Source organism: Nothobranchius furzeri, chromosome 5 (genome assembly GCF_043380555.1).
Source record: "Nothobranchius furzeri strain GRZ-AD chromosome 5, NfurGRZ-RIMD1, whole genome shotgun sequence".
NCBI classification, from domain to species: domain Eukaryota; kingdom Metazoa; phylum Chordata; class Actinopteri; order Cyprinodontiformes; family Nothobranchiidae; genus Nothobranchius; species Nothobranchius furzeri.
Genome location: NC_091745.1, coordinates 1491144 through 1516215, shown reverse-complemented (window position 1 = coordinate 1516215; position 25072 = coordinate 1491144). Strand labels below are relative to the sequence as shown.

General features: G+C 44.0%; 2 protein-coding genes across 2 annotated transcripts in view; one reads left to right on the top strand and one right to left on the bottom strand.

Annotated features, from left to right (window-relative positions):
* The window catches only part of LOC107393615 (medium-chain acyl-CoA ligase ACSF2, mitochondrial), a 26633-nt gene extending 13631 nt beyond the window's left edge, over window positions 1-13002 (top strand). The window contains exon 16 of the mRNA XM_015972104.3: window positions 5394-13002. Coding sequence (XP_015827590.1) covers window positions 5394-5444 — 51 coding nt within the window. The 3' untranslated portion in view covers window positions 5445-13002. The remainder of the gene's footprint in view (window positions 1-5393) is intronic.
* ndel1b (nudE neurodevelopment protein 1-like 1b) lies at window positions 5849-25072 on the bottom strand. Its single transcript, XM_015972105.3, has 9 exons — window positions 24541-25072; window positions 17401-17497; window positions 15019-15172; window positions 12919-13067; window positions 12698-12834; window positions 12450-12617; window positions 12282-12373; window positions 12040-12185; window positions 5849-7274 (listed from the first exon to the last, which is right to left on the bottom strand). The coding sequence occupies exons 2-9, from the start codon at window positions 17484-17486 to the stop codon at window positions 7184-7186; spliced, it is 1023 nt and encodes a 340-aa protein (XP_015827591.1). The 5' UTR covers window positions 17487-17497; window positions 24541-25072; the 3' UTR covers window positions 5849-7183.

The window sequence follows — 25072 nt, the reverse complement described above, 5'->3', positions numbered from 1 at the left end:
GCCTACACCGCAGTCACGGTAATCCACCAAGATTATATATATATATTTTAAAAACAAGACGGTTATTATTATTGTCAACTTTTTAACGGGGTTTACTGCTACACCGGTTACCGTGACAACCCTAGCCCTGACACACTTTCAGATATTCTCATGCTGCAGCTGTGTTCTCCAGAGATCAAGGACTAGGACCCAAATGAGGCTGTAATGCTTTGGCACAAAGACTGTCAGAAGCAGGAGGCCAGACTTCATGGACAGAGAAAACAAGGAGTCTGACTAGATTTCAATGAAAGAGTTCATAAAAACATCTCTAAAAATAAATAAATAAATAGTAAAAATGACAAAAGAGTTGTTTTTCTTATTAGTTGACGTTTTAATTATTTTGTCACTCTGTTTGGAATCAACATAATATAGAATTACATGCTTTTGGTAGATCTAAATCATTTAGAATTTTGGCCGGTAAAAAATATGCTTGGCCGGTAGATTTTCATCATCTACCAGCCAACTTGGCCGATGAGTAAAAAATTTAATTTCGGACCCTGCGCGTAGACCTGGCAGACCCAAACGCATAGTGAGGGTCTGCTGGGAACACCTGGCAGAAGAACCTGTTAAGACGGTCTTCAACTCCCACCTCCGGCAGAGCTTTGACCACGTCCCGAGAGCAGCGGGGGACATTGACTCCAAGTGGGCCTTGTTCTATTCTGCGATTGTTGAGGCGGCTGTTGCTAGCTGTGGTCGTAAGGTGGCCGGTGCCAGTCGTGGTGGCAACCCCCGTACCCGCTGGTGGACACCAGAGGTTCGGGGAGCCGTCAGGCTGAAGAAGGAGGCCTACAGAGCGTGGCTGGTCTGTGGGTCTCCGGAGGCAGCTGACAGGTACCGGATAGCCGAGCGGGGTGCAGCAGTGGAAGTTGCCGAGGCAAAATCTCGGGCGTGGGAGGAGTTTGGTGAGGCCATGGAGAAAGACTATCGATCGGCGCCAAAGAGGTTCTGGCAAACTGTCCGGCGCCTCAGGAGAGGAAGGCAGCAACTCGCTCCCACTGTTTACAGTGGGGATGGGGAGCTGCTGACGTCAACTGGGGCTATAGTCGGACGTGGAAGGAATACTTTGAGAAGCTCCTCAATCCCACCTACGCGCATTCCGAGGAGGAACCAGAGCCGGGAGACCTGGGGATGGACTGTCCAATCTCGGGGGCAGAAGTTGCTGAGGTAGTCAAACAACTACACAGCGGCGGAGCCCCGGGGGCGGATGAGGTTCGTCCTGGGTATCTCAAGGCTATGGATGTTGTAAGGCTGTCATGGTTGACACATCTCTGCAACATTGCGTGGTCATCGGGGGCAGTTCCTGTGGAGTGGCAGACCGGGGTGGTGGTCCCCATCTTTAAGAAGGGTGACCTGAGGGTGTGTTCCAACTATAGGGGGATCACACTCCTCAGCCTCCCTGGAAAGGTCTACTCCAAGGTACTGGAGAGGAGGGTTCGATCGATAGTTGAATCTCAGATTGAGGAGGAGCAATGTGGTTTTCGTCCTGGCCGTGGAACTGTGGACCAGCTCTATACCCTTGCAAGGGTGATGGAGGGGGCATGGGAGTTTGCCCATCCAATCCACATGTGCTTTGTGGATTTGGAGAAGGCTTATGACCGTGTCCCCAGGGGCACCCTGTGGGGGACGCTCCAGGAGTATGGGGTGGGTGGCTTTCTGTTAAGGGCCATTCAGTCCCTTTACCAGAGGAGAGTTGAGTTTGGTCTGCATAGCCGGTAGTAAGTCGGACCTGTTCCCAGTGAGGGTTGGACTCCGCCAGGGCTGCCCTTTGTCACAAACAAAAAAGTGATTTTCCTAACAAATCCATTTAAGCCCATGTTGCCAAAATGAGTACACCTCAATTATAATTAGTCTTAGGAGAAAAGCCACTCTTGAGAGTATAAAATTCAAATTAATAGGCATTCAACCACAGGATGATTCATTTAAGATGTGTCCATCAGACAGGTGACTATTAAAGAGCATTACTTAACAAAGAAAAGCCCTTCCCATTTCATGCTGTCAGCAGTGGCTCCACATGGAATAGAAATGTCACAAAATCTGAGAAAGGAAATCATTTCTTTACACAAAAAAGTGAGGGCTACAAGAAGATTAGCACAGCTTTACAAATCAGTTAAACTGCTGTAGCAAAAGTGATCCAGAAATTTAAGAAAGATGTAAGTGCAGCCATCTTACTGAGACGACCAAGCCATCCACAGAAGTTAACATCTGTGGTTAACAGAGTGTCTTCTGAAGAGAAGGGTTGAAGAAAATCACTATGCAAGTTCACTGCAGTTAGCTAAAGCAGTAGAAAGCCAAACTGGAGTGACCGTTTCCTGTGACACATATCGTCCACAAAGAAATCCTCTCCTGAAGTCTATGCACAAAAAGCACACCTAGGACTTGCTAGGGCCCATGCTGACAGAGAAGAAGACTACTAGGACTCTGTACTCTGGAGTGATGAGACAAAGATCACTGTTTTTGGAACTTTTTGTACGGTACCATAAGTTCATCACTGCTGATTGCTGCTCCAGACAGCCCGTTGCCCTCTGTTTCTTTGTGCTCTGAGCTTCAGAGGTATTTCCTTCAAAAGATTGATGGCATCAGGTCAGAGCCTCAACCTCTGGGGCGAATCCCTTTGGTACAACTATCAACTTTGCCTCCTCTCAAAAGATTTGATTCTATTAGTCTCCATTACTTGGAAAAGATGATAAAAACTGTGAACCCAGCAGGCTCTCCTGAAGAGTCACTGCCACCTAAATTGATGCGGGACCTTGTTCTTGTCCTTGTACCGGCCATCCTGAACATTGGGAACACCAGCCTTGTCACAGGTAAGTTTCCTATGGCTTTTAAAAGAACAGTTGTGCACCCACTTTTAAAGAAACCTTATCTGGATCATTCGGACTGTATTGCACAACATCTAAGGTGCCGTTTTTGTCCAAGGTCTTGGAGAAGATTGTACACTCATAGATAGTGGCTCACATGGAGTTAAATTCACTGTTCGATATATTACAACCTGCCTTCAGACCCCACCATAGCACTGAATCAGTGTTGATTCATGTATTAAATGATGTCCTGGTTGCGTCTGACTGTTGGACCTGTTGGCAACGTTTGACACTGACCACAGAATACTGCTGAATTGCCTAAAGTCACGAGTTCGTCTTTCGGACTCTGTGCTGGATTGGCTTAGCTCATACATAGAGAATAGTTATTTTAGTGTGCAGCTTAGGGGTTGTGCCTCACCTTTCCTGCCTGTGAAATGGGGAGTGCTACAGAGCTCTGTCCTGAGCCCCCTTTATTTCCCATCTATTTTTTACCTTTGGGTCCAATTTTTTAACTTCACGGCATCAGCTACCACACTTATGCTGATGATTGTCAGCTTTATCTGGCCATGAAAGAACAGGATGCAGGCGCTTTAGTTTTAAAGTGTCTTCCTGTGGTAAAAGAGTGGTTGGCTGCAAACTCCTTGAGCCTAAATGCTGCAAAGTCGGAGTCAATACTTTCTGACCCAAAAAACAAATCATCCACTTTTGTTTTCTGTGTAATGAACTCCAGAAGTGTGTTACTAGCCTTGGTGTAAAACTAGATGCAGGATTTTCAATGGTACAGTAGATCAACACAGTTGTTAAATCATGTTTCTTCCAACTGTGCCGCTTCATACGCCTCAAACCAGTACTGAAACGTCCCCATCTGGAGTCTGTGATACGTTCTTTTATAGCTTCTCGCCTGGATAACTCTCTACTCATTGGTGCTCCTGTTTCGGTGTTGAACTGGCTTTAGACTGTGCAAATTGCTTCAGCTAGGTTTCTAACCAACACAAATAGAAGCTGTCACATTACACCAGTTTTGGCACATTTACACTGTCTGACTGTGTTTTAAGATCTTACTATTTGTCTACCAGTCAAAGCGTTAAATGGCCTAGCACCCCTGTATCTGTCAGAGCTGCTTACACCATTTGTGCTGGTGCATTCCCTAGGATCAGCTGACCGCTTACTGCTCTGCACCCCCAAAATTATCTATAAGGCGAGAGGGGAGCAGGCTTTTGTGTATGTTGCTCATCACCTTTGGAAAACACTCCCTCTCACCATACTGGTTTGCGCGCATGACTCCCACCCGGGAGCCTGGGGATCGAATCCTGCCCGGGCCCTCGTTTCTCCACCTTGCCAATTGCATTGAGGTCAAAGTTCTTGTATTTACACTCAAGTACCTAGCAGGGACTGTGCCACCTTATCCATTATCACTACTGCAGAAACACGCCCCCTCAAGATCACTGCGCACCGCTGCCACCAACCTGAATGAATTAATGTGGCACTTTTACTTTTTATTTGAATGTTTGTTGTTTTTACACTGCTGTGTTCAGCGCTTTGGGCTGCCTTGATTGGCAGCAGGAAGGCACTCTATAAACAAACAAATAAATAAATGAACTCAACAATGTACTGCTCTGTACTGAAGAAGATGCTGCCATCACTCCGTGACTGAACTTGGTCGTCATGCCCTTTTCCAACACGACAATGATCCAAAACACACATCTAAAGCTACTGTTGCACCTCTGAGGAAGAACAGTGTGAAGGTGACTGAATGACCAAGTATGTCTCCTGAGCTGAGCCCAATCAAACACCGGCGGGGAATTCTAAAGCAGCAAGCTGAGCATCACTCTCCATCCAGCATCCAAGCTCTTGAAGAGGTTATTTTTGAAGAATGGAAAAAGATGGAAGTTGCTATGTCACCAACTTGTACATTCCATTCCAAGAAAATCTTGAAAATCATATAGTGGTCATACAAAATACTAGATGTAATCGTTTTTGTTGCGGGGTGTATTCATTTTTGCTTCGACCAACTGAAGAAAACTGAAGATTTTGTGATGTAAATTAGATTATTAATCTTAATTTCATGTTATGGAGTTAAACAAGTGTTCAATAAAACCCAGCCTTGTGAAAATTCTGGAAATTATTCTTTTGGTCATTGATTAAATTCATACTTTTTCTAGGGGTGTACTCATTTATGCCAAGTACTGTAGGCCCACTGACTGATTACAACATTGTTGACACATGTGATGCCAATTAGTGGACACACCTTGAATTAACATGTACCTTTGGTCACATTATTTTCTGTTTTTCTAGGGGGTACCATCGTTTTTGTCCAGGCCTGTTCCGTGAGGTTTTTTTTAACAATTCCACTGAAACATGGTTGAAAAGCGGTGTCGGTCATTGGTTAAATTCCATAGAATTTTTATTAATTACTTTTGTCAGATTTAAGTTATTACTGTGACCATTGTGGGTTTTTCTTTCACTGACTGAATGGTACCAACACCGTTGCCCACATCTGCAAATCATCTTCAGTTACTGAACTCAAGCTGGCTTTGTTGTACGTTTTGTTTCTAGATCAAGAAGAACCAATTAAAGGAGGAAATGGAGAAAAAACTCGGTCTTTAATTTGTTAAATCGTACTGGACACTGAGCAACATGATCAGGAAAATGAAGATTATAATAGGACAGAACTATTTCAATAAATTCATTTATTTTGTGCATCAAAAGTCTCCAAAGTAATCTTATTTTCCTAGGAAAGATTTTTGTTTAGTGACAACTGTAATTGTTTTTCTAAAAGCATTTCAGAGGCAACAAGGTAAAATAAGCCTTAAGTATAAACACTATGATGCTGGAAACTCGGTCCTGGTCCTATACATGAACATATTAAGAGCAACAATCATAAGTGTTGATTAGAGCCACAAGATATCATAGAAAATTAGGCAGATCTATCTAAAGCAGATTATATATTATTTTAATAATAATAATTTATTATTTATTATTATCTAATTATATTAGGACAAACACACACGTTTATTAATCTCAATCTTTATTTACTTTAACAATTCTGACAAACATCATTAAACCACTGTAGGATAGTAAAATCTGAACACATGCCATACAGAATCTGAAATAAATAAGACTTTGAGGCCAAATGTGAGCAAAGTCAGCCATCTTTATAAACTCTACTGTACAAACTGGCTGAAGAACTCCCTCCAGTAGCAGGCTCCTAGTGCACCCAAAGTCAGATCTCATTAATCCTAATTACAAATACTAATGTCTGATCTACACTCTGAGCTGTGAAAATGGCAACAGCAAGGAATTAAAAGGACGAAGGGGGTAATGTTTGCAGACGGCTTGTTAGTAAACAATGTAAACTTAAAGATGATAGATCGCAGCTGCCAACAAGAAATCCTTCCAAATAAACATTAAAGTAAGTCACTGCCAATGTACTGCACCCAAAATAAACTTCTGCAATGAACCAAATTTGGATTTACAAAAAAATGTTTCATCTGTTCTATTCTGCTTTGAAGATTATAGGCAGAAATGTGGGAATCGTACTCACACCCTCAAGTTATATCTATGAGTTCATGCAAGAAGCTAGCAGTAAAAAAAAACTAAATAAATAAATAAGGAAAAAGAGGCAAAGCTGTTGTCTGTAAAATGTCAGTGGAGGTCCTCGGCTGCAGCTAAACTCAAAGAGCAGCTTGTTCAAGAGCAGAGGGGAAAACCAGCTGACATTTCCAGGGATAGCAACAGGAACAACATCACAAAAACGCCATGGCTTCAAACGATCAACATTCACTTGGATCATTCTTATCAGAACAAAGTCCACTCATACTCCTCCAATCACACGTGCAGCGAAAAGCAAAGAGAAACGATGCATTTCAAAGCACACTGCAAGATAAACTAGTAGATATGAACATGTCCCTTTATAAATATATACAATCCAACTGGAAATGAGTCCAACTATGCAATTTAGTAGGAAACACAAGAAGAACACGAGGTTAAAACAAAGCTGTGGTCTGCTCAGGACCTTTTGTCAAAAATGGTGTTCTGATGATTTGTGGAGACACCACATTAGCTTCGTCAGCATCAGAGCGGACTTACAGGGAGCGTTGCATCAGTCATACAAGCACAGAGCCGTCCAGCTTTAGGCACATGCAGATATGTGGTAGGAACATATGCACCTACACACACATGCATGGAGATCTGCAACCTGGAGGCAAGTCCTGTCACCCACAAAACATGCATCCTCTCAGACAGATGAACACTCATCAACACACAAACACACACAATAACACAAGTGACCTCTCCTTTGCCGCGCTGTCTTGGCTGGACAGATGTTTGTGTGGCCTGTGGATTCCTCACACACTTAAAGGCAGCATGCCTGGATGAGCCAGGGCTCTGGATGAGGACATGGAGGTCAGGGAGCTGGGGTCAAGTCCATTAATGGTGCTGAAGATAAAACATGGATATGCATTATTGACCCGAATACACATATACAGTAGTAATGCACGGTATAGGGAGTCTATCACTTCCGCATCATGGGTCCCCGGAAGAAGGATAAAATGAATGCAAGTCAACGGTAGCCTAGTGAACTAGACCAAATTCTTGCTTTGCAACGTTTGGTCTAGGCACGCTCCATTGGAACCTCAGCAGCTCCTACCAGGACTCTGGCTAGCCAATCACAGCTCTCTAGAGGGGTTTCAAACACATAAAGAGCTGTGATTGGTCCATAATGGTGGGCCAATCATAGTGCTCTATCTGCTTAGTGAACAAATCACAGAGCTTTATCTGCTTTGTGGGCCAATCAGGGCCCTCTACATGCCTGGTGGGTGGGATGATGCAACAGAGTGAAACAAGAGGATGTCACATTCATTGTCCAGTAGGATGTGGAGATCATTTGAAAGACAACAGTAGAACCCGCCCCACAACCGAGAGCCGTCAATGGAGCATGGCCAGACTAAATAATACATTTATTTAGTCTGGCCTGCCAGGCTAAGTCAACGGGGCTAAAAATGCTAGTTTCTAACCCACTTAGCCTTACGCCCTGGATCGCACACGTGTTAAATGAAAACTAATAATGGGTGTTTCGACCACGCCAGTCATGCACTTTGAGATTTATCAGCTTGTTAAAGCTCGTAATAAACACGACTACACACAAGAAATCGACACGTCCGTCACCACATAATCTGCTCCCCCCTAGCATAGCTGCTACTTACCAAATGGCCAGATTTATGGTGGTTCTTTCCTCCTGAAGGAAAGATTTGAAGTTTGCTGAACTTACAGCCATTTTCCCCTGGTGTTCTCCGTGTCTGGTTCGATGACGTCACTTTTGTGATGTGCATTTGTAGTTCTGGACTTATTTTCACACAAAACCTAAAATAACATTTCCCTTGTTCGAAAATAAGCACGTTCTTGGTATCAAAATGTGTCTTTAAAATTCACGGACATCATGTGTGAAATCCATGGCACAAAACAAGCGGAGTTAGACTATAGCGTTTTTAGTCCCGTTGACTTGCATTCATTTCTTCGTTCTTCCGGGGACCCGTGGTGCGGCTCCCTATAACCAGTATGCAGTTGATGTGACATAGATTCGGTCATCAGTGGAGGTTTTGACTCTACCGTACGACCACAAGTGTGCAGGAATGTTGTAAAGCTGCATCAGCTCTGGACGAACACAGCAGCGGCATGGATGAAGACATGCTTGTGAAGGAGGTGGGGATGGGTACCTTTCACATTTATATGGATACTGGTACTTAACTATACCACTTTTCAAAACTTTTGAATGAATGAATTAAATCTCTTTTGATTAAATACATTTTTCTCTAAATATAAAATCATATTTGACAAATATGATAAATAACATACAACTGTTTGTATTTTATCATCGTAGTGTTGTAAAAAACTCTTCAACATGAAGATGTGTATCCACAACTCTTTCTTAATGATACACAAGCTAAAACCCAGCTCCATGTACTCCTTTTCTTCGTCTCTGCTCTCTGGAGAAACTATGACGAGGAGATCACGTATTATAAACTACGAATTAAACCAAAAACTTGATAACATACAACTGTTTGTATTTTAATATTGTGGTGTTTCACAAACAAAACCCCACTCCATGTACTTTTCCCCTCTGGACAAACTGTGATGGTGGGTCCTTGTAATTTTATAAACTGCAAATTACACTGACGCAAACATCTTTGCTGTGAACTTAATTGACTGTGCATCTTTACTCCTTTTGCTGTTCTTTTTCAAACAGTTGAGTTTTCCTTCTCAGGTGTCGGAATTTCCAAGTACCGAGGGGGAAGTGAATGCACCATTAGCTGATAGCAAAGGAAGCTAAAGTACCATGCTAACGTTATCTTATAGGGCTGAACGATTTTAGCAAAAGATTGCAGTTTCTGATAGAAAAATCACAATTCAATTTCAGTTCAATTCACGAACTGCATCTAGAAATTCTGTCCATAAAAGTGATGAACAGAACCGGTGACAAAGGGCAGCCCTGGCGGAGTCCAACCCTCACTGGGAACAGGTCCGACTTACTACCGGCTATGCGGACCAAACTCACGCTCCTCTGGTAAAGGGACTGAATGGCCCTTAACAGAAAGCCACCCACCCCATACTCCTGGAGCGTCCCCCACAGGGTGCCCCTGGGAACACGGTCATAAGCCTTCTCCAAATCCACAAAGCACATGTGGATTGGTTGGGCAAACTCCCATGCCCCCTCCATCACCCTTGCAAGGGTATAGAGCTGGTCCACAGTTCCACGGCCAGGACCAAAACCACATTGCTCCTCCTCAATCTGAGATTCAACTATCGATCGGACCCTCCTCTCCAGTACCTTGGAGTAGACCTTTCCAGGGAGGCTGAGGAGTGTGATCCCCCTATAGTTGGAACACACCCTCAGGTCACCCTTCTTAAAGATGGGGACCACCACCCCGGTCTGCCACTCCCTAGGAACTGCCCCCGATGACCACGCAATGTTGTAGAGACGTGTCAACCATGACAGCCCTACAACATCCATAGCCTTGAGATACCCAGGACGAACCTCATCCGCCCCCGGGGCTCCGCCGCTGTGTAGTTGTTTGACTACCTCAGCAACTTCTGCCCCCGAGATCGGACAGTCCATCCCCAGGCCTCCCAGCTCTGGTTCCTCCTCGGAATGCGCATTGGTGGGTATCTAGAGAGGTGCTTTATAAAAACATCTTGTTCTACTCCAAAAATGCAAGAAGAAAATTTGAAGGTAGAAACAGCTTTCAAATGTATTAAATAACAAAAACTATACACAGCTTTCCCTGCATTACCAAGGCAGGCTAGCTGCACGTTTTTGGAAGCCGTGTGATAGTTTATCCTCACTAAAACGCCGCTATAAAGCCTGATCAGTAATAACGTTACACAACAGATCCCAGATTAGTCAAAACCGCTAAAAAAACCGCAGCTTTGACGGTCACGTGATCGTGCGGTTTGAAATCACAATTTCGGTCAAACGATAGATCGTCCAGCCCTATTATCTTAAACGGGTTATTTACCTGCTGGAGCAGATTAGGACGACGATAGCTCACTTAGAATGTTTTATGTTTGTTTATTTATTTAGCAGACGCTTTTATCCAAAGCGACTTACAATTTATAACCTATAGGTAGGGCTGTAGCGAAGCCTCGACGAAGTCGACGGCTCGATTCTAAAAATTTGTCGACGTCAGATCCGGAAGTCGACGCACCGCGCCCACTTGTTGCATCCCCAGGAGTTTGTAAATAGAGGAGGAATCTGCCCGTTTTTCCTCTAGTTCGCCCTCTTCTCCGCCTTCACTAACATCTCCGCCAAATACCGAAGACCCGGAACAACGTCCGTCCACTACTAGATTATTTTCCTGTTTTGCCCCTTCGTCTCCCGGCAACGGACAACAACTTCCGGGGTCAAATGCGCTGCTTCGTCTCTACCGCAGATGTAGAAAATCACCGGGAGCGCTTCTCCCTTCATTAAGGAGCTTCTTTCAGACATGAGGAGAGCTGTTTTGGTGGTAGCAGTCTCTCCTCCATGCTGGTCTGTTTGCTGCCGGGTGTTTTTGGTTTATTTAAACTTGGTAACTTGAACTTAATGTTGGTAAAGCTACTGTTAGCATCTTCGCTAACAGCTTCTTGCGTTGGGATAAGCTGTTACATTTTGGTTTAGAGTTCATCTTTTTTGTGGTGTAGATCTCCCTTTCATTACATTTAGAGTGTTGTGGGTTTTCGGTTTAGTGTAAAATATCACCTGAGTTTGGTTTAACCCGTAACACCACTCGCCTCACGCACATAAGTGACCAAAACAAAGCAGCATGGAGACACTCCATCTTCTACCACCTCTCAAGCAGCAGCCTGCACTCCCAAGTTCTACACGTCACCAGAACATAACCAACCAACACAATAAAAGCAGTGTTATACAAAATGGAAGGCCTGTAGTGTTTATTCTCTTACAGTAAGAATTTATCAATTTTTTTGAGGAATTTATTTGAGATTTTCTGGTTTTTGTTAATTGTGCAATAGAAAAATAATCATTAGATTAATTTTCTAAATAGTCATTAGAATAGTCGACTATTCGATAAAATAATCGTCAGAATAATCGTTTTATAAATAATCGTTTACCCCCAGCCCTACCTATAGGGCATGTTGTGATCTGTGGGGGAAACCGGAGTACCCGGAGGAAACCCACGCATGCGTGGGGAGAACACGCAACTCCACGCAGGAAGGCCGCAGCAGAGTTTCGAACCTGCAACCTTCGTGATGCAAGGCAACAGTGCTAACCACTGCGCCACCATGCAGCCCAGAATGTTATTATCCCCCACGCAGCCATCACATTTAGTGAGGTGGACCCTTACTTTAGAGCTGCTGCTTGCTGCTAGAGACAGAAAACATCACGCTCTAGCAAATGCACTGCTGTCCATCTTGGGAATTCAGGTACAGAACTCTGTGGTACCGAAACAAGGCACAGTTTCAGATCACGTGAATTGGTCCTTGGTAGGTACCACTGAATAAAAAGTACCGATTACGGTACCCATTTGTTCTGCTGCTATTCGTCTGGTGTGTGAGAATTTTGATACGTATAAACAGAAGAAAATAATATATTGTGATATATACTTTTACAGCTTGTGCTTCAAAATCTATCACGGTATAGAATTTAGGCCATCTCACCCATTGCCATTATACAGTGTCTTTAATGAATAGCTGTTAGCAGACGTACGTTTTGTCCAAGTAAGTGTTGTGTAGAGAGTGCGAGAACTTGGTGGTGTTGCTGTTGATGAGTGTGCCCTTGTCTGTGGAGAAATGTTTCCTTGACGACTGGTCTTTGGCCAAATTCCTACAAGCAGCCAGTTTGGACTCCAAAGCCTAGAAACAAAAACAGGAAACAAAGTCCTGAATGAACACTGGCAGAAACATTTCTCCTGCACTCAAACATTCTGTGCGGCACTGCTGCACACCTACCCCAACTTTCCTCAGAAGGTCTCCAACTATATTCAGAGCAGAGATTCTTGCAGAGTGAGTGAGGGCAGATCCACCACAGCCATTGGTCAATACTGCAGTAAACGAGTCATAATTAGAACGTTTACACTTTCTCCATCTACGTATGAATAAAGTGGGGTTTATCTTTACCTTTGGGGCTGATGAACGAGTGCTCCATGCTCTTTCCTACAGGTGTTGCAGGGAGGGACAAGGAGGCCTGGACAGCAAAATCCATTTTGTCGATGTCTAAAGTGGGTGAGCTGGGAGCCGACATCCTGTCACTGGTCCGCTCCCGCACTGCCAGCTCCTGTCTCAGGTCTGCAGAAGACAGAGTAACTCAGGCTCTACCCAACCATCCTGTATGCGATAACAAGACCTAGAAGGGTTTTCTCTTTAACCTCGTGCTTCATCCTTCAGCCGCTGCACAGACACCAGGAGAGACTCTTTCTCATCCAGTTCACTCTCAAGGAAGGCATTTCTTTCAATGGCCTGGTTTAAACGACTCTCAAAGTCTTCAAGAGACACTATTGTCGCCCTATAAATACGGAATAACAACATTTTTATACAAAGCAAGTGAGCTGGTTTCATTTCCTGAAGTTGTAAACAACGTCGTTCTGACCTCTTGGCTCTTTCCAAGTCATCGTTGGCTTGTTCGAGTTCTCGAACATATTTGTGTAGCTGCTCCTTGATGCTGCGTGTCTGACCCAAGTCGTCCTCCAACACAGAAATCTGTTTGTAACTCTGAGCATATTGATGCTCCAGCTTCTCCTGTTAGAGAGGAGGAGAAATGAGGCGGGGTGTTAGGCAGTGAGTAACGGCCTTTTCCTGGTAGACATTCTGGAAAATTCTCAAACAATTTCATCCGCTCTTCTTCAGCAGTCTTTTCAAACTCACAACCGCTGCCGCTGCTGAGGCCCCGGGGGTTGGGCTGGGGGGGGGGCAACAAGGCAATGAAGCGCTGTGATAGCAGGGAGTCCCTCGCGGTAATACGAGGAGAAAATAAACATTCCTCTCTACAATAAAATAAATCTATTGTATTTTTTCAGCCTTATATTTTATAGAAGGCTTATATATTGCCACATACTAGTCATTTAACGTATCTTAGTTTTTATTTTCCCAATATTTTCAGCTTTGGAAAGGATCCAAAACACAAAAGTGTAAAACTCAAAAGTATTTTAATGCCAAAAATCAGGTGACAGAAATAAAACCAGGTAGACGCGATGCTGAAACCAGCAGAGTATGACTGAAACTGAAGCGTATGCACCGAGGAACGAGAGATGACAGAGGACTAGTTATGAGGAGGAGCTGTGAGTGGGAGCAGAGGACAGCAGGGGAACATGGGAGGAACTATAAATGAAAATATTTTAAAAGAAGAAAGAATCCTAAAAGGGAAAGAAGAAGAACTAGAAAAAACCTGGCAACAAAAGAGTAGAAAATTCAGTGGAAGGAAAAAAATAAGACTTGAATACTAAATGAGAAAACCTGAACTGCTTAAGAAAAATTTTATTTTTTATTTCTTTTTTTTTGTGAGGGAGATTTATCAGCCATTATATCGGCTATCGGCCTTTGTTAAAAGTTTTATATCGGTTATGGCCCCAAAAAAAGCATATCGGTCGGGCCCTACTAGAGACCTTTGATTACGCACAAGCTGCAGGTGACCAGTTCAGGTTCACGCGGAGCAGGAGGAATGTGTGTTCGGGCCGCAGCAGGTGAAGTGTTCCTATTTTAAATGAGATGGTTTCATAACGGCTGCGCAGTGGTGCAGTGGTTAGAGCTGTTGCCTTGCAGCAAGCAGGTCCTGGGTTTGCTTCCCAGCCTGGGATCTTTCTGCATGGAGTTTGCATGTTCTCCCTGTGCATGCGTGGGTTCTCTCCGGGTACTCCGGCTTCCTCCCACAGTCCAAAAACATGACTGTTAGGTTGACTGGTCTGTCTAAATTGTCCTTAGGTGTGTGTGTGCATGATTGTTTGTCCTGTGTGTGTCTCTGTGTTGCCCTGCGATGGACTGGCTCTCTGTCCAGGGTGTACCCCACCTGATTGCCCATTGACCACTGGAGATAGGCACCAGCGCCAGCGCCATCGCCTGCACGGCACCATCATTCAGGGTTTCTCTAGCTTCTTAGCAGTATTGATCTTTATTATTATGTGCCACAGTAGCTCAGGAGGTAGAGCGGGTTGTCTAGTAACCAGAAGGTTGCAGGTTTGATCCTGGCTCCAACCAGAGAATTCTACTGTTGTGTCCTTGAGCAAGACACTTAACCCGCCATGCCTGCTGGTGGCGGTCAGAGGGACCGGTGGCGCCTGTGCTCGGCAGCCTCGCCTCTGTCAGTGCGCCCCAGGGCAGCTGTGGCTACATCGTAGCTCATCCCCACCCGCGTGTGAATGGGTGGATGACTGATTGTGTTGTGAAGCGCCTTGGGGGGCTGTAGAACCCTAAAAAGATGCTATGCAAATACAAATATAGGCCATTAACAAGTTGAGTGACTAACCTAAACATACTGAGGTAAAGTTTATCAGGAACCGCGTTCATGTCTGTTGGGGTTAAAGCTGGTCTCCTCCCCATTTTCTCCCACTTTCTCCCCTCATCTAGTTAAAGACTGCAGCAGGATGAACTCGAAGCGTGTCTCACCTCTCTTGTACAAAATAATGACCTCGTAAGGGAGTGCTAATAACTTTCACCACCAAGATAATTCTGTGGATGTTAATGAGGCAGCGTTTACCTTGAAGTTGGACACCTCGTTCTTCAGTTTCTCGTTTTCATTTTGTAAATCTCGAAGTCGACGTTCAGCCTGGCTAAGCTGTGCCTCTAATTCAGCCTCCAGCTCCCGGCTCCCCTCTTGGAACTCCAGGAGTTCCTCTTGAGCATCTTGCCAACTGTAGTGCAGAAAATGTGATCATATTCAATTGTTAGCCTTCCTACGCCTAACCTAACAGGCAGTTTTGTTAGAATTACTTCCAACAGGCTTTTGTCCTGCAAGGTTAGCAAAACTTAGGAAGAATAACAATCCTTTATAAAACCTTTCATCCCGACTCAAAGAGGTTCCAGGATTCACCTCAGCATATCTGAGCTTATTCATCTGCTATGGCCACCAGCCTGGCCTCTTCAGATGCAGGAGCAAGGAGCACCCAGCTAGACACATCCCCTCCTCCTCCTCCTCCAGGTTGCTGAGGAGCACAGCTGACCTGAATCCCTCTGACGACACACACGTGGGATAAAAAGGCTGTTCCTTCAGCAGTCTGGGAGGCAGCAGTGCAGGGGTTCTGCTGCCTCCCGGCCTCAGACTTTGGTTTCAACCCTTTCGTTTCGATGAGTTTAACAGAAATGTTAAAGCTCTTAGATGATCCAGAGGATCTTTTGATAATGTTGTTTTAAAAGTTAACTTGGTTTGATGCAATTTTATTGACTTTGGTTTTAAAACACCTACTGTTTCGGTACCAGGTGTTTCAATGTTGGTAATTCGTCCTTTAATGTTAACCTTTTAGTCTTGGTTTTTTTTTTTGGCATCATTTTAATAATGCTTACCATCTGTTCGCACTCGTTTTAAAACCTTTTATGGCAATTAAACCCATTTAAAATCCCCTGTCATGTTTCTTATGTTACCCCCTCCTTCACATTTTAACACCTCCTGTCAGGGACGTAACATCATCTAAACATAGCGTTGTGGGGAGACAGCCGAGCTGCAGGAGGACATGCTTCAGAGGGAAGTTATGGACGTGAATCTTAGGCGTTACAATCAGGAGAAACGAGAAGAACCAGGATGACTCTGTCCAGAGCTGAACTCATCTATACAAATTTAGAGGCCGACCGATATCGGGACTATATATTCAGTTTTTTTCTATATGATGCATCAGTCGAAATTATTTTTGAATGCTGGTTAAAAAATATATCAGGCACCTGCGTGGCCAACTGCCACCAGTACTAGACTGAAGAAAGGACCCGAAGTTGGCAGAAGACGATTGAAATCTCTCAGCCAATCAGAGAGCAGCGAAGGAGGAGGGGGCTTAACGACATTCAAACATCTAGAGGTAATTTACAGCCCCTGGTAAATTCAGTCCAACTGAGACCTCTGCTGAATTTTTCATTGGGAAGAAGCTTTCTGCCTGTACGTACCCAATGAAAGAATTCCCCCTAAACCACCAGGTCTTGAACCCATTTTGTCTGGTTTAGCACTTTTCTGAATGTCTAACAGACCTCAGCTGTACAGGAGGAATGTGAAAAGGTCTGCGCAGCACTGCTGCCTTCCACTGCGGCTGTGGTTTCTGCTAAAGAAGTCAAAGCTATCGTCAGTCCTCATGAGTCAGTCAGCAGATTTGTGGTCTCTTTTTTTATAAACCCTGTTGGCCAAATTCACTTTTACAGACTAAACTCAGACATGGACACTTTTGGTTGAAATGCTGCTAGATAAAAGTTGATGACGCATGATTACATAACCTCATCTACAAAAACAAGCTTAATAATCAACAATATAAAAGGCTTACAACAGAACATCAGGCCCAAAGTCACATGTACATTATGTTGTCTGACTGAAACCAGATGCTAAACACGACCAGCCCGGTGGTATGAGTGTCCACCCTGACACTGGGTGATCATGGGTCAAATCGGGTCATACCAAAGACAGGGGTTCCCCCAGGCTGCACCATGAGAGCAGGGAGGGTGTAGCAGCACCTTTCCTTGTCTGTGGTGGTGGTTGGAGGGGGGTGCTGCGCACGGATCGTTCCGCTACGGTTTCTCTTCAGTATCAGCAGAGGGGTGGCCTGCGCGTCGTTTTGCTGCCGCGTGTTGTCCGTGTCAGCGGAGAAGGTAGGGCTGGGGGTGTGTAAACAGGCTTATAAAGCGCTGGGGCAAACCCTGCAACAATTTTAAGAACATGACCCAACGCCTCCCTGCTTGACACTCAGCATTAGGGTTGGGGGTTAAACCACCAAATGGTTCCTGAGCGTGGCCACTGCTGCAGCTCACTGCTCCTCCAGGAGATGGGTCAAACGAGGAGAACACATATCATACACCAGTGTAACAACTAGTGGGCCTTTAACTAACTTTAACATGAACATCTGCTGAACAAACAAACCCAGAGTTGTCTCTTTTGGAACACAATGCCTACCTCTTCTTGTGTTTAAGAGCTTGAGACTTCCAGTATTCCACCTCCTCGTCCTTTGATGAAAATTTAGGAATCATCTCTGTGTCCATGTCAGAGCACCCTGGGAGAAAGAGAGGGACAACATTAAAGTTTTTGCTAGCGTGACTAGTAGGTGACTCAGGCGTGGCACAACATTAGTCCTTTGGCATGTGGAAGCAGGCACAGTGCATTCCCTTCTTATCTCAAAGTTGGGTGACCAATCAGGTTTGAACATTCAGCTCATTCCTTACTGGAGACAAAAAGATCTGAGCACAGACGTAGGAAAAAACCAGAGAATCTAACTTCATTCCATCCCTGGCAACTCCGATCAGGGAATCACTTCCTTTTACCAAAACTAATTCAGGTACTTCTCTGAAGACAGAATAAAAACCGATGCTTGTACAACCAGAACACCGTCTGTTTAGAGGGGCTAGGGCTGGACAGATCCAAACCGTACCACAAACCAGGAATGTTTTAGCAAACCATGAAGAAAATCCACTTCTGCGTGCAGTCGCCACCTCTAAACCCTTGTTTCCCATCATTTCCCTTCAATAATAAAATGCTTGCTGCATATTTTTATACTGGCGCTCACGAAGAAGTCTGAGAACAAAACATCTCTGTCCATGTGTGTGCATCTCTTCATCGCGGGGCTGATGGAGTGGGATCAACTCAGTCCGTACTTGCATGAATGTTGGAGCGCAATGAGGGAAAATAGCGTTGCGCGTCTCCATACCGATGTAGAAGCATCACTCTGTGTGTGTGTGTGTGTGTGTGTGTGTGTGTGTGTGTATGGTCAGCTTCAATTTGCAGTCATTTTGAAATTGGGGTCTCAAGCCAAACCCTTCTCTGCCTGGACATTTTATTGGGCCATCTGACAGTTTTCTTTCTCGCTAAAAATTTGATTTTTTGTTGTTATGTATATCTTAATGTTTATATGTTTTATTTGTTTTTATTTTGAATTAAATAAATGAATAAAAAAACACTGCTCTAACACCAAACTCGGACACATTTTACATGCTCGAGCTGACAGAAGTATGAATCAGCTTTTAGTGTTATTAGGGGGAACCTCGTTCCACTGCTGGAATCTTCCTCACTCATTTGCCTCGTTGTCAAACTTGCTGCAGAAACAGACATCCACAGCCATTATTGTAGTCTTTTGTAGAGTTACGTAGGGAACAATATAACGAGGAAAATAAGCTAAATGTACAGCTCTATCAGCTGAACAATTGAACTCAGCTTATCTAGTAGCAGGTGATGGTCAACAGTGTCAAAGGCTGCAGTCAGGTCCAGCAGAACCGGAACAGTCATCTGCATCACTGTGAGTCAGAAGGCCTAAGAAGAGCTGCTTCAGTAGAACGAGCTCTACGGAAACATCACTGGAAACTATCGTAGAAGTTATGTTCATCAAGAGCAGCTGGGAGTTCTTTAGCCACAAGCTTGTCCAAGATGTTTGAGACGAACGGTAGTTTAGAGACTGGATTGACGGAAATAAGGGTCAAGACTCTTTTAAGAAGTAGGTGGATTACATCTGGCACTGAGGGCATTAACTCAGAAAATCCCTATGCAGGTGTAATTATCAAACAAAAAAGTAAGAATTAATATTCAAACATTTAATTAATCAAAAGATCATTTTACTACAAAAAACTGGAGCTTTAAGAGGCAGTAACAAGCAGGGATGGGTACTGAATTTGGTACTTTTTAAGAGTAATGTCATCAGTCACTGTGGGCGAGCTGTAAACAGAGCAAGCAGCATGGCAAAGAGGAGGCGCTCAAAAGTTTGGGTCCATTTCACTAAATGAGTAACTGGTAGGGGTGTAACGGTACGCTAAAATCATATTCGGTTCGGTTCAGTGTTTTGAAGAGCTCAGTTCGATAAATTTGATAAATTATTATATTTATTCATTTAATATCTGAAGCGGCTAATATAGTGAGGAGAACCAGGTGTCATCACAGGCTGCTGATCTAGCATGATGTCTATTTAGTTCACAGGTTTTGTTTGCAGCTATGAGAGTAACGCTCATACAGACAAGTGTTGTGTTTGACTGTTGATGCTCCGTGTTTTTATTTCTGCAGCGAGCCGTAAAAAGTCACTCACACGCAGAGTTTCTTCTCCAAAACTTGTTTTAAAAAACGAGCTTCCTCCGCGCCGTATCTTTCGTTGTAGGATGAAAACTACATCAGTTGTCACAGGGGAAAGTTCAGCAGACGTGCTTGATTACATTTTTGCCACTGTGAGAGAAGGGAGGGAGGGGAGATGCTGCGTTCAGCATCTCTACAGGCTCCACAGTAGCAGCGACATCCAGCTGGTTTGATCCGCTCTGAAAGGCGTTGATCAGAATTACAAGACGGCGCCAGTGTTATCGGCTTGCCGTCTGCCAGTTCCTTTACTCTGTGTTTTTACTTACTTTAGTCTGTGTTTTGCATCATGCTCACTCTAGATTTATATACGATCGCCAGACCTTACTTAGGATAGGTTTTTCTGCTGGATTTTTACCATCTACAGCCGGGGAGCATAGGAACAACACTTCTCCTCCTTACCGGGATGGCTCGGCGGAGTGTTGGCGAGTCGCGTCATCACCGCTCCCTTCAAGGAGGAAACGCAGGAAGAGGGGCTGTCACGGAGGACGACTTGTCAAGTTGAAGGCCTGGAATTCTGCCTTGCTTGGTGGCTTCCGTGTGGTCAGGTGGTCATCCGCTCGATGTGTGGTGCCATGGAGGATACGGGATCCAGTGGGCTCATTTCTCGTTCCTGTTGGTGGCTGCTCCTGGAGGTTCGGTGATCGTCCCCCACCTTTTCATCGTTTTTCCCAGAGAGGAATCGACTTGCGGTATCTTCGACCAGTATCCAGAGCTCAATCTTCCGCTGGAGTCTCTGGGTTGTCATCTCTAAGGTGGGGCCTGGTCAATGCTAGGTCAGTGGCTATTAAGTTGTTCATTTTGAATGATTTTTTTTACCACTCATGGCCTGGAGGTCCTGTGCGTAACTGAATCATGGATTTTACCGGTTGAGTCCTCTGTTTTTAATGAACTGGTACCAACTGACTGTGTTTTTATCAATGTGCCGAGAGCTGCTATGGGTGGTGGTGGATTAGCAGCTATCTGCAAAGCTAATGTCAAGATCAAACACCTCCCGGCTTGGTCGCCTAATACCAGCTTTGAACTGTGTTTGTTTGAACTCGGTCACTCACAACCACTCCTCTGTGCAGTTGTTTATCGACCTCCAAAGTACAAGGATTTTTTGCCTGAGTTTTCTCAGTTTCTAGCTGACTGTGCATCTTCTTATGAACAGATTATGTTGCTTGGAGACTTTAATATTCATGTTTGCTGCCCTGCACTGGTTGCAGATTGTATTAATCTTGTAAATTCTTAGTTTTACCCAGTGGGTAAATGGGGCCACTCAGGTATGCGGTCACACTTTGGACCTTGTGTTGTCTCTTGGATACACGGTGTCCAACGTGTGTATTCAGGATGCTGACTTTTCAGACCACAAGCCTGTACTATTTGACATTACTGTGTGTGGTAGTGTTGTTAACTCTGCAGCTCCTATTAGACTTTCTCGTCCTGTGAACAGTGCTACAGGGCAGTTTTCCTTGTTATTTAGAAGGGCCGAGCCTTATATGGGTGACTGGTCACTTTTGGATGATCTGCTATTTTAATAAGACCTGTAAGGACATTATGGACCCTATTGCGCCTCTTCGCCCAAAAAAGGCAAATCATGCTGCTAATGCGTGGTCGACTGAATGCACCAGGGCTGCAAGAAGGGAATGCAGGAGGCGTGAAAGAAAGTGGAAAAATGATGAGCTGCAAGTATCTTTAATGGCCCTTGGAGAAGGTTGGAAATCTTATCAGGATCTTGTCAAATCCGCAAAGACTGCCTATTATTCCAACCTTGTGCATGCTAATGCCAACAAACCACGGGTTTTGTATGCAGCTATAAACTCTGTGCTGAATGTGGAAGATTACTCACCTATACAGGCCTCTGACTTTGTGTGTGTCAGTTTTCTTCAATTTTTTATCGACAAGGTGGCGATGCTGCGAGACGCCCTGCCTAAATCTAGTGTGTTAAGCTCCTCTATGTCTTTTGAGGAACGGCTGGTCTCTTTTTATCCAGTATCACTTGCGGAGCTCACCAGTCTGTTTAAAGAGGCTAAACCTAGTGGGTCACCAGAAGATATTTTACCCCCGCGTTTGCTTTAGGAAGTTTTTCAAACAGTTGCACCACTGATTTTGCATATAATCAATAACAGTTTGGCTTCTGGTTTTGTATCGACAGATTAAAAAAAGAAAAAAAAAAGTAATTCACCCACTTTTAAAAAAACCTGGGTTGGATGCTTTCTTACCAGTGAATTATAGGCCAATCTCCAAGCTCCCTTTTTTGGGTAAGATGACTCGTTTTGGCAGTCAACCTGTGGGGCCGGTAGATTCTTGGCGGGGCCGGTAGATTTTCAGAGCTACCGGCCCGGCTGGCCGGTTGGTTTTAAAGTTAATGTCTACCCCTGTTTAAGACGTTTGGCTGAAGTAAAGCTGTTTTTATCTAGACATGACCTTGAGACTGTTGTTCATGCTTTTATTACCTCACGACTCGACTATTGTAATTCCGTTTTATTTGGTGTAAGTAAGGGTACTGTAACCCGGCTGCAGCTTGTCCAGAATGCTGCAGCCAAAGGAAGCACGAACATGTGACACCAATTTTGGCTGCTCTCCACTGGTTGCCTGTTGATTTTAGAATTGGTTTTAAACTTCTTTTAATGGTGTTTAAGGCACTGAATGGTGTGGCTCCAACCTATTTGACGGAGTTGCTGCAGCCATATGTTCCGGCCCGGTCACTCCGCTCTGAGAACCAGCTGCTGCTTGTGGCTCCTAAGGCTAGGTTAAAGTTAAGAGGGGACAGGGCGTTCTCTGTTGCGGGTCCGAAACTGTGGAACGCACTGCCCCTAACTATTAGGGACTCTCCCATCAGTAGCAGTTTTTAAAATGAGGCTGAAAACCTACTTTTATGATCTCGCTTTTAATTCTGTGGGTTAGCAATTGTTAATGTTTTATATTTAGTAATTCTTATTTGTGGTTTTAATTATGTCTGTGGCGCTATATGTTTTATTGTTTTATTCTTTGGTTGTACAGCACCTTGGTGGCATGCTCATGCCTGTAAGGTGCTTTATAAATAAAGGCTGAGTTGAGATGAGAATTTGCAGATCTCATTTTTTAAACAGATCAGGCGCGTGCAGCCATCATGTGTCACTCGATACAGCGTTCATGCGGAAACCTGACTAGGAACTTCTATCCGTTGCACTTAAAACATGAAAAGAAAAATTCATTATTTAACAGAAAAAATAAACCGAAACGGTACACAAGTGGAACAAACCAAACAGGCCAAACCGACATGGTTCAACGCCACCCCATGAACCGTTATACCCCTAGTAACTGGTTGATGATGAAACCAGCAAGAACTATCAAAGTGAGGCTCCGGTAGGAAAATAAACGGTTTAAGATAACTGTTATACCTCACATCAAGCTAACGTTATCTGACAACGTTAGCCTGATGCGTCTGCTTCCGTTCAGCTAATGGGCGTTCCCTTTCTCCTCGGAAATTCCAATTTCTGAGTAAGAAAAATCAACGGTTTGAAAAAGAACGGCAAAAGGAATGAAGATACACAGTAAATTTAGTTTACAGCAAAGATGGTTTTTTTTTTCAGTTTAATTTGTAGACTCTAACACATCACACAGTTTGTCCAGATGGGAAAGGAGAGGATTAGGAGTACATGGAGCCAGGTTTTAGTTTTTGCAACAGAAATAGTTGTGGCTACAGGTTTTCATATTGAAGAACTTTGTACAACACTACGATTATTAAATACAAACAGTCGTATGTTATGTATCATGATATTTATTAAATATGGCTATATATTGGGGAAAAATGATTAAAAAGTAAATTAAAATAGTTATTAAACACTCAAGAATAAAAAATTGGTACCGTTAAGTATCGGTATCGATTTATAGGTACCGGGAATTGGTACTGTATCGATTCAAATGACAAAAAGGTACCCATCCCTAGTAACAAGATTTGAGAAAAAGAGGACATGTTGCTTTTCTTCTTCTGAAGAAAATAGCCTAAATTCAGCAGAACATGGAGGAGAGACGGCCTGCCCGTCCGTTTGAAATTCCTCTGAGATGGCGCCTCATCAACCGTTTGAGGGCTACACGACCCTTGCATGTTAGCTTCCTGAAGACCAGACAGCAGGAAGCTAGCTGGGGGCTTTCCAAGCTGCTCGCTGCCTGCATCAAATGACAGAAAGGAAGGAGCCTTCACAGCTCTCTAGGACAGCACCACACATATACAGATAAAACACATGGTTGTGAGCCGAAAGACTGGGGTGAGATCCAGGAGTGATGTAGTAAATTCAACAACCTAAACATGACCTCTCCCACCTAAAAATATAGAAATTAATTCCTGGCTTTGGGGTCACATGTTTACAGGCCAGACAGAGGCAGTGGCATCCTACCGAACAGCATTCTGAGTCTGAGACGCTCAGCCCTGTCACGCAAACAGGTCCGGGTCAGACACTTAACACCTCCTCCTGTAATATTTCATTAAGACGGAGATCACAGAAATCATTTCTTTATTCAACCATTATGACTCTTCCAGGTTTGTTTTAGGAATAACAATCAGCCATGCGGGATCATAGGATGTGGTGGCTCCCCTCAGACCTGGAGGCATATTCTGGTTCCTTGGGTTATTTGGAAAAACGCGATGCTTCCTGTGACAAAGCTAGATATCCAATATCAGCGTCACCAGGAGCGTTACTGTAAATCTGACTCCTCAAATGTACGTTGCTTAGGATAAACACGTATTTAACGGTTGTTTAACAAGCTAGTTGAAGCTAATGTCTGACCGAAGCTTCGGGTCAGACCCTGAGCTGTAGTATCTATAGTGGTTAAATAAGCCAGAATGTTCCACGTACGTGCTTACCGGTAGTGAATAGTGCATTATGTTAAAATTAAAACCAAAAACTCTCGATGTTTCTACCGTTCTGTTGTTTTTCTCTGTACTACTGAGGCTGAGCGGAGCAGCCACCAAACAGGGCAGATTAACCAGAAAACAGTGACACATTTCAACAACCAAATTCTTACCTGCTCATATCAAATCCGTGTCTCGTCCTCCGTCTCAACAATTTACCTCCCAGCCAGCGTCACGCGCAACAGAGAGAGCAGCTAGACTCCCCGGGCCGCGACCCTAAATGAGGTAACGGGATGTGTTAGGAAATTGCCAACGCGTCTCCCGGAAGCAACGTAACTCCTTTCCCAGACGTACGCGCTGACGTCATTCACGTAACGCAGAAACTGGGAACTGAAAGAAACCACATTCCTCTGCATCCATGTGGTCCAATCCGTTTGTGTGTGTGTGTGTGTGGGTGTTCTTTAGTTTGGTTAAGCGACAGTGGCACTAGTATTTGCTTGAGTCATTTATAACTATATTTTTACGGTTTTTATTCATTTATGTGAAATTATATGGTAATAATAATAATAATAATGTAAAATAATGTTAATAGTAATAATAAAAATAATAATACATTTTATTTAAAAGCGCCTTTCAGAACACCCAAGGTCACTTGACAGAAAACACTTAATAAAATACAAACAACAATAAAACCCAAACAAGAAA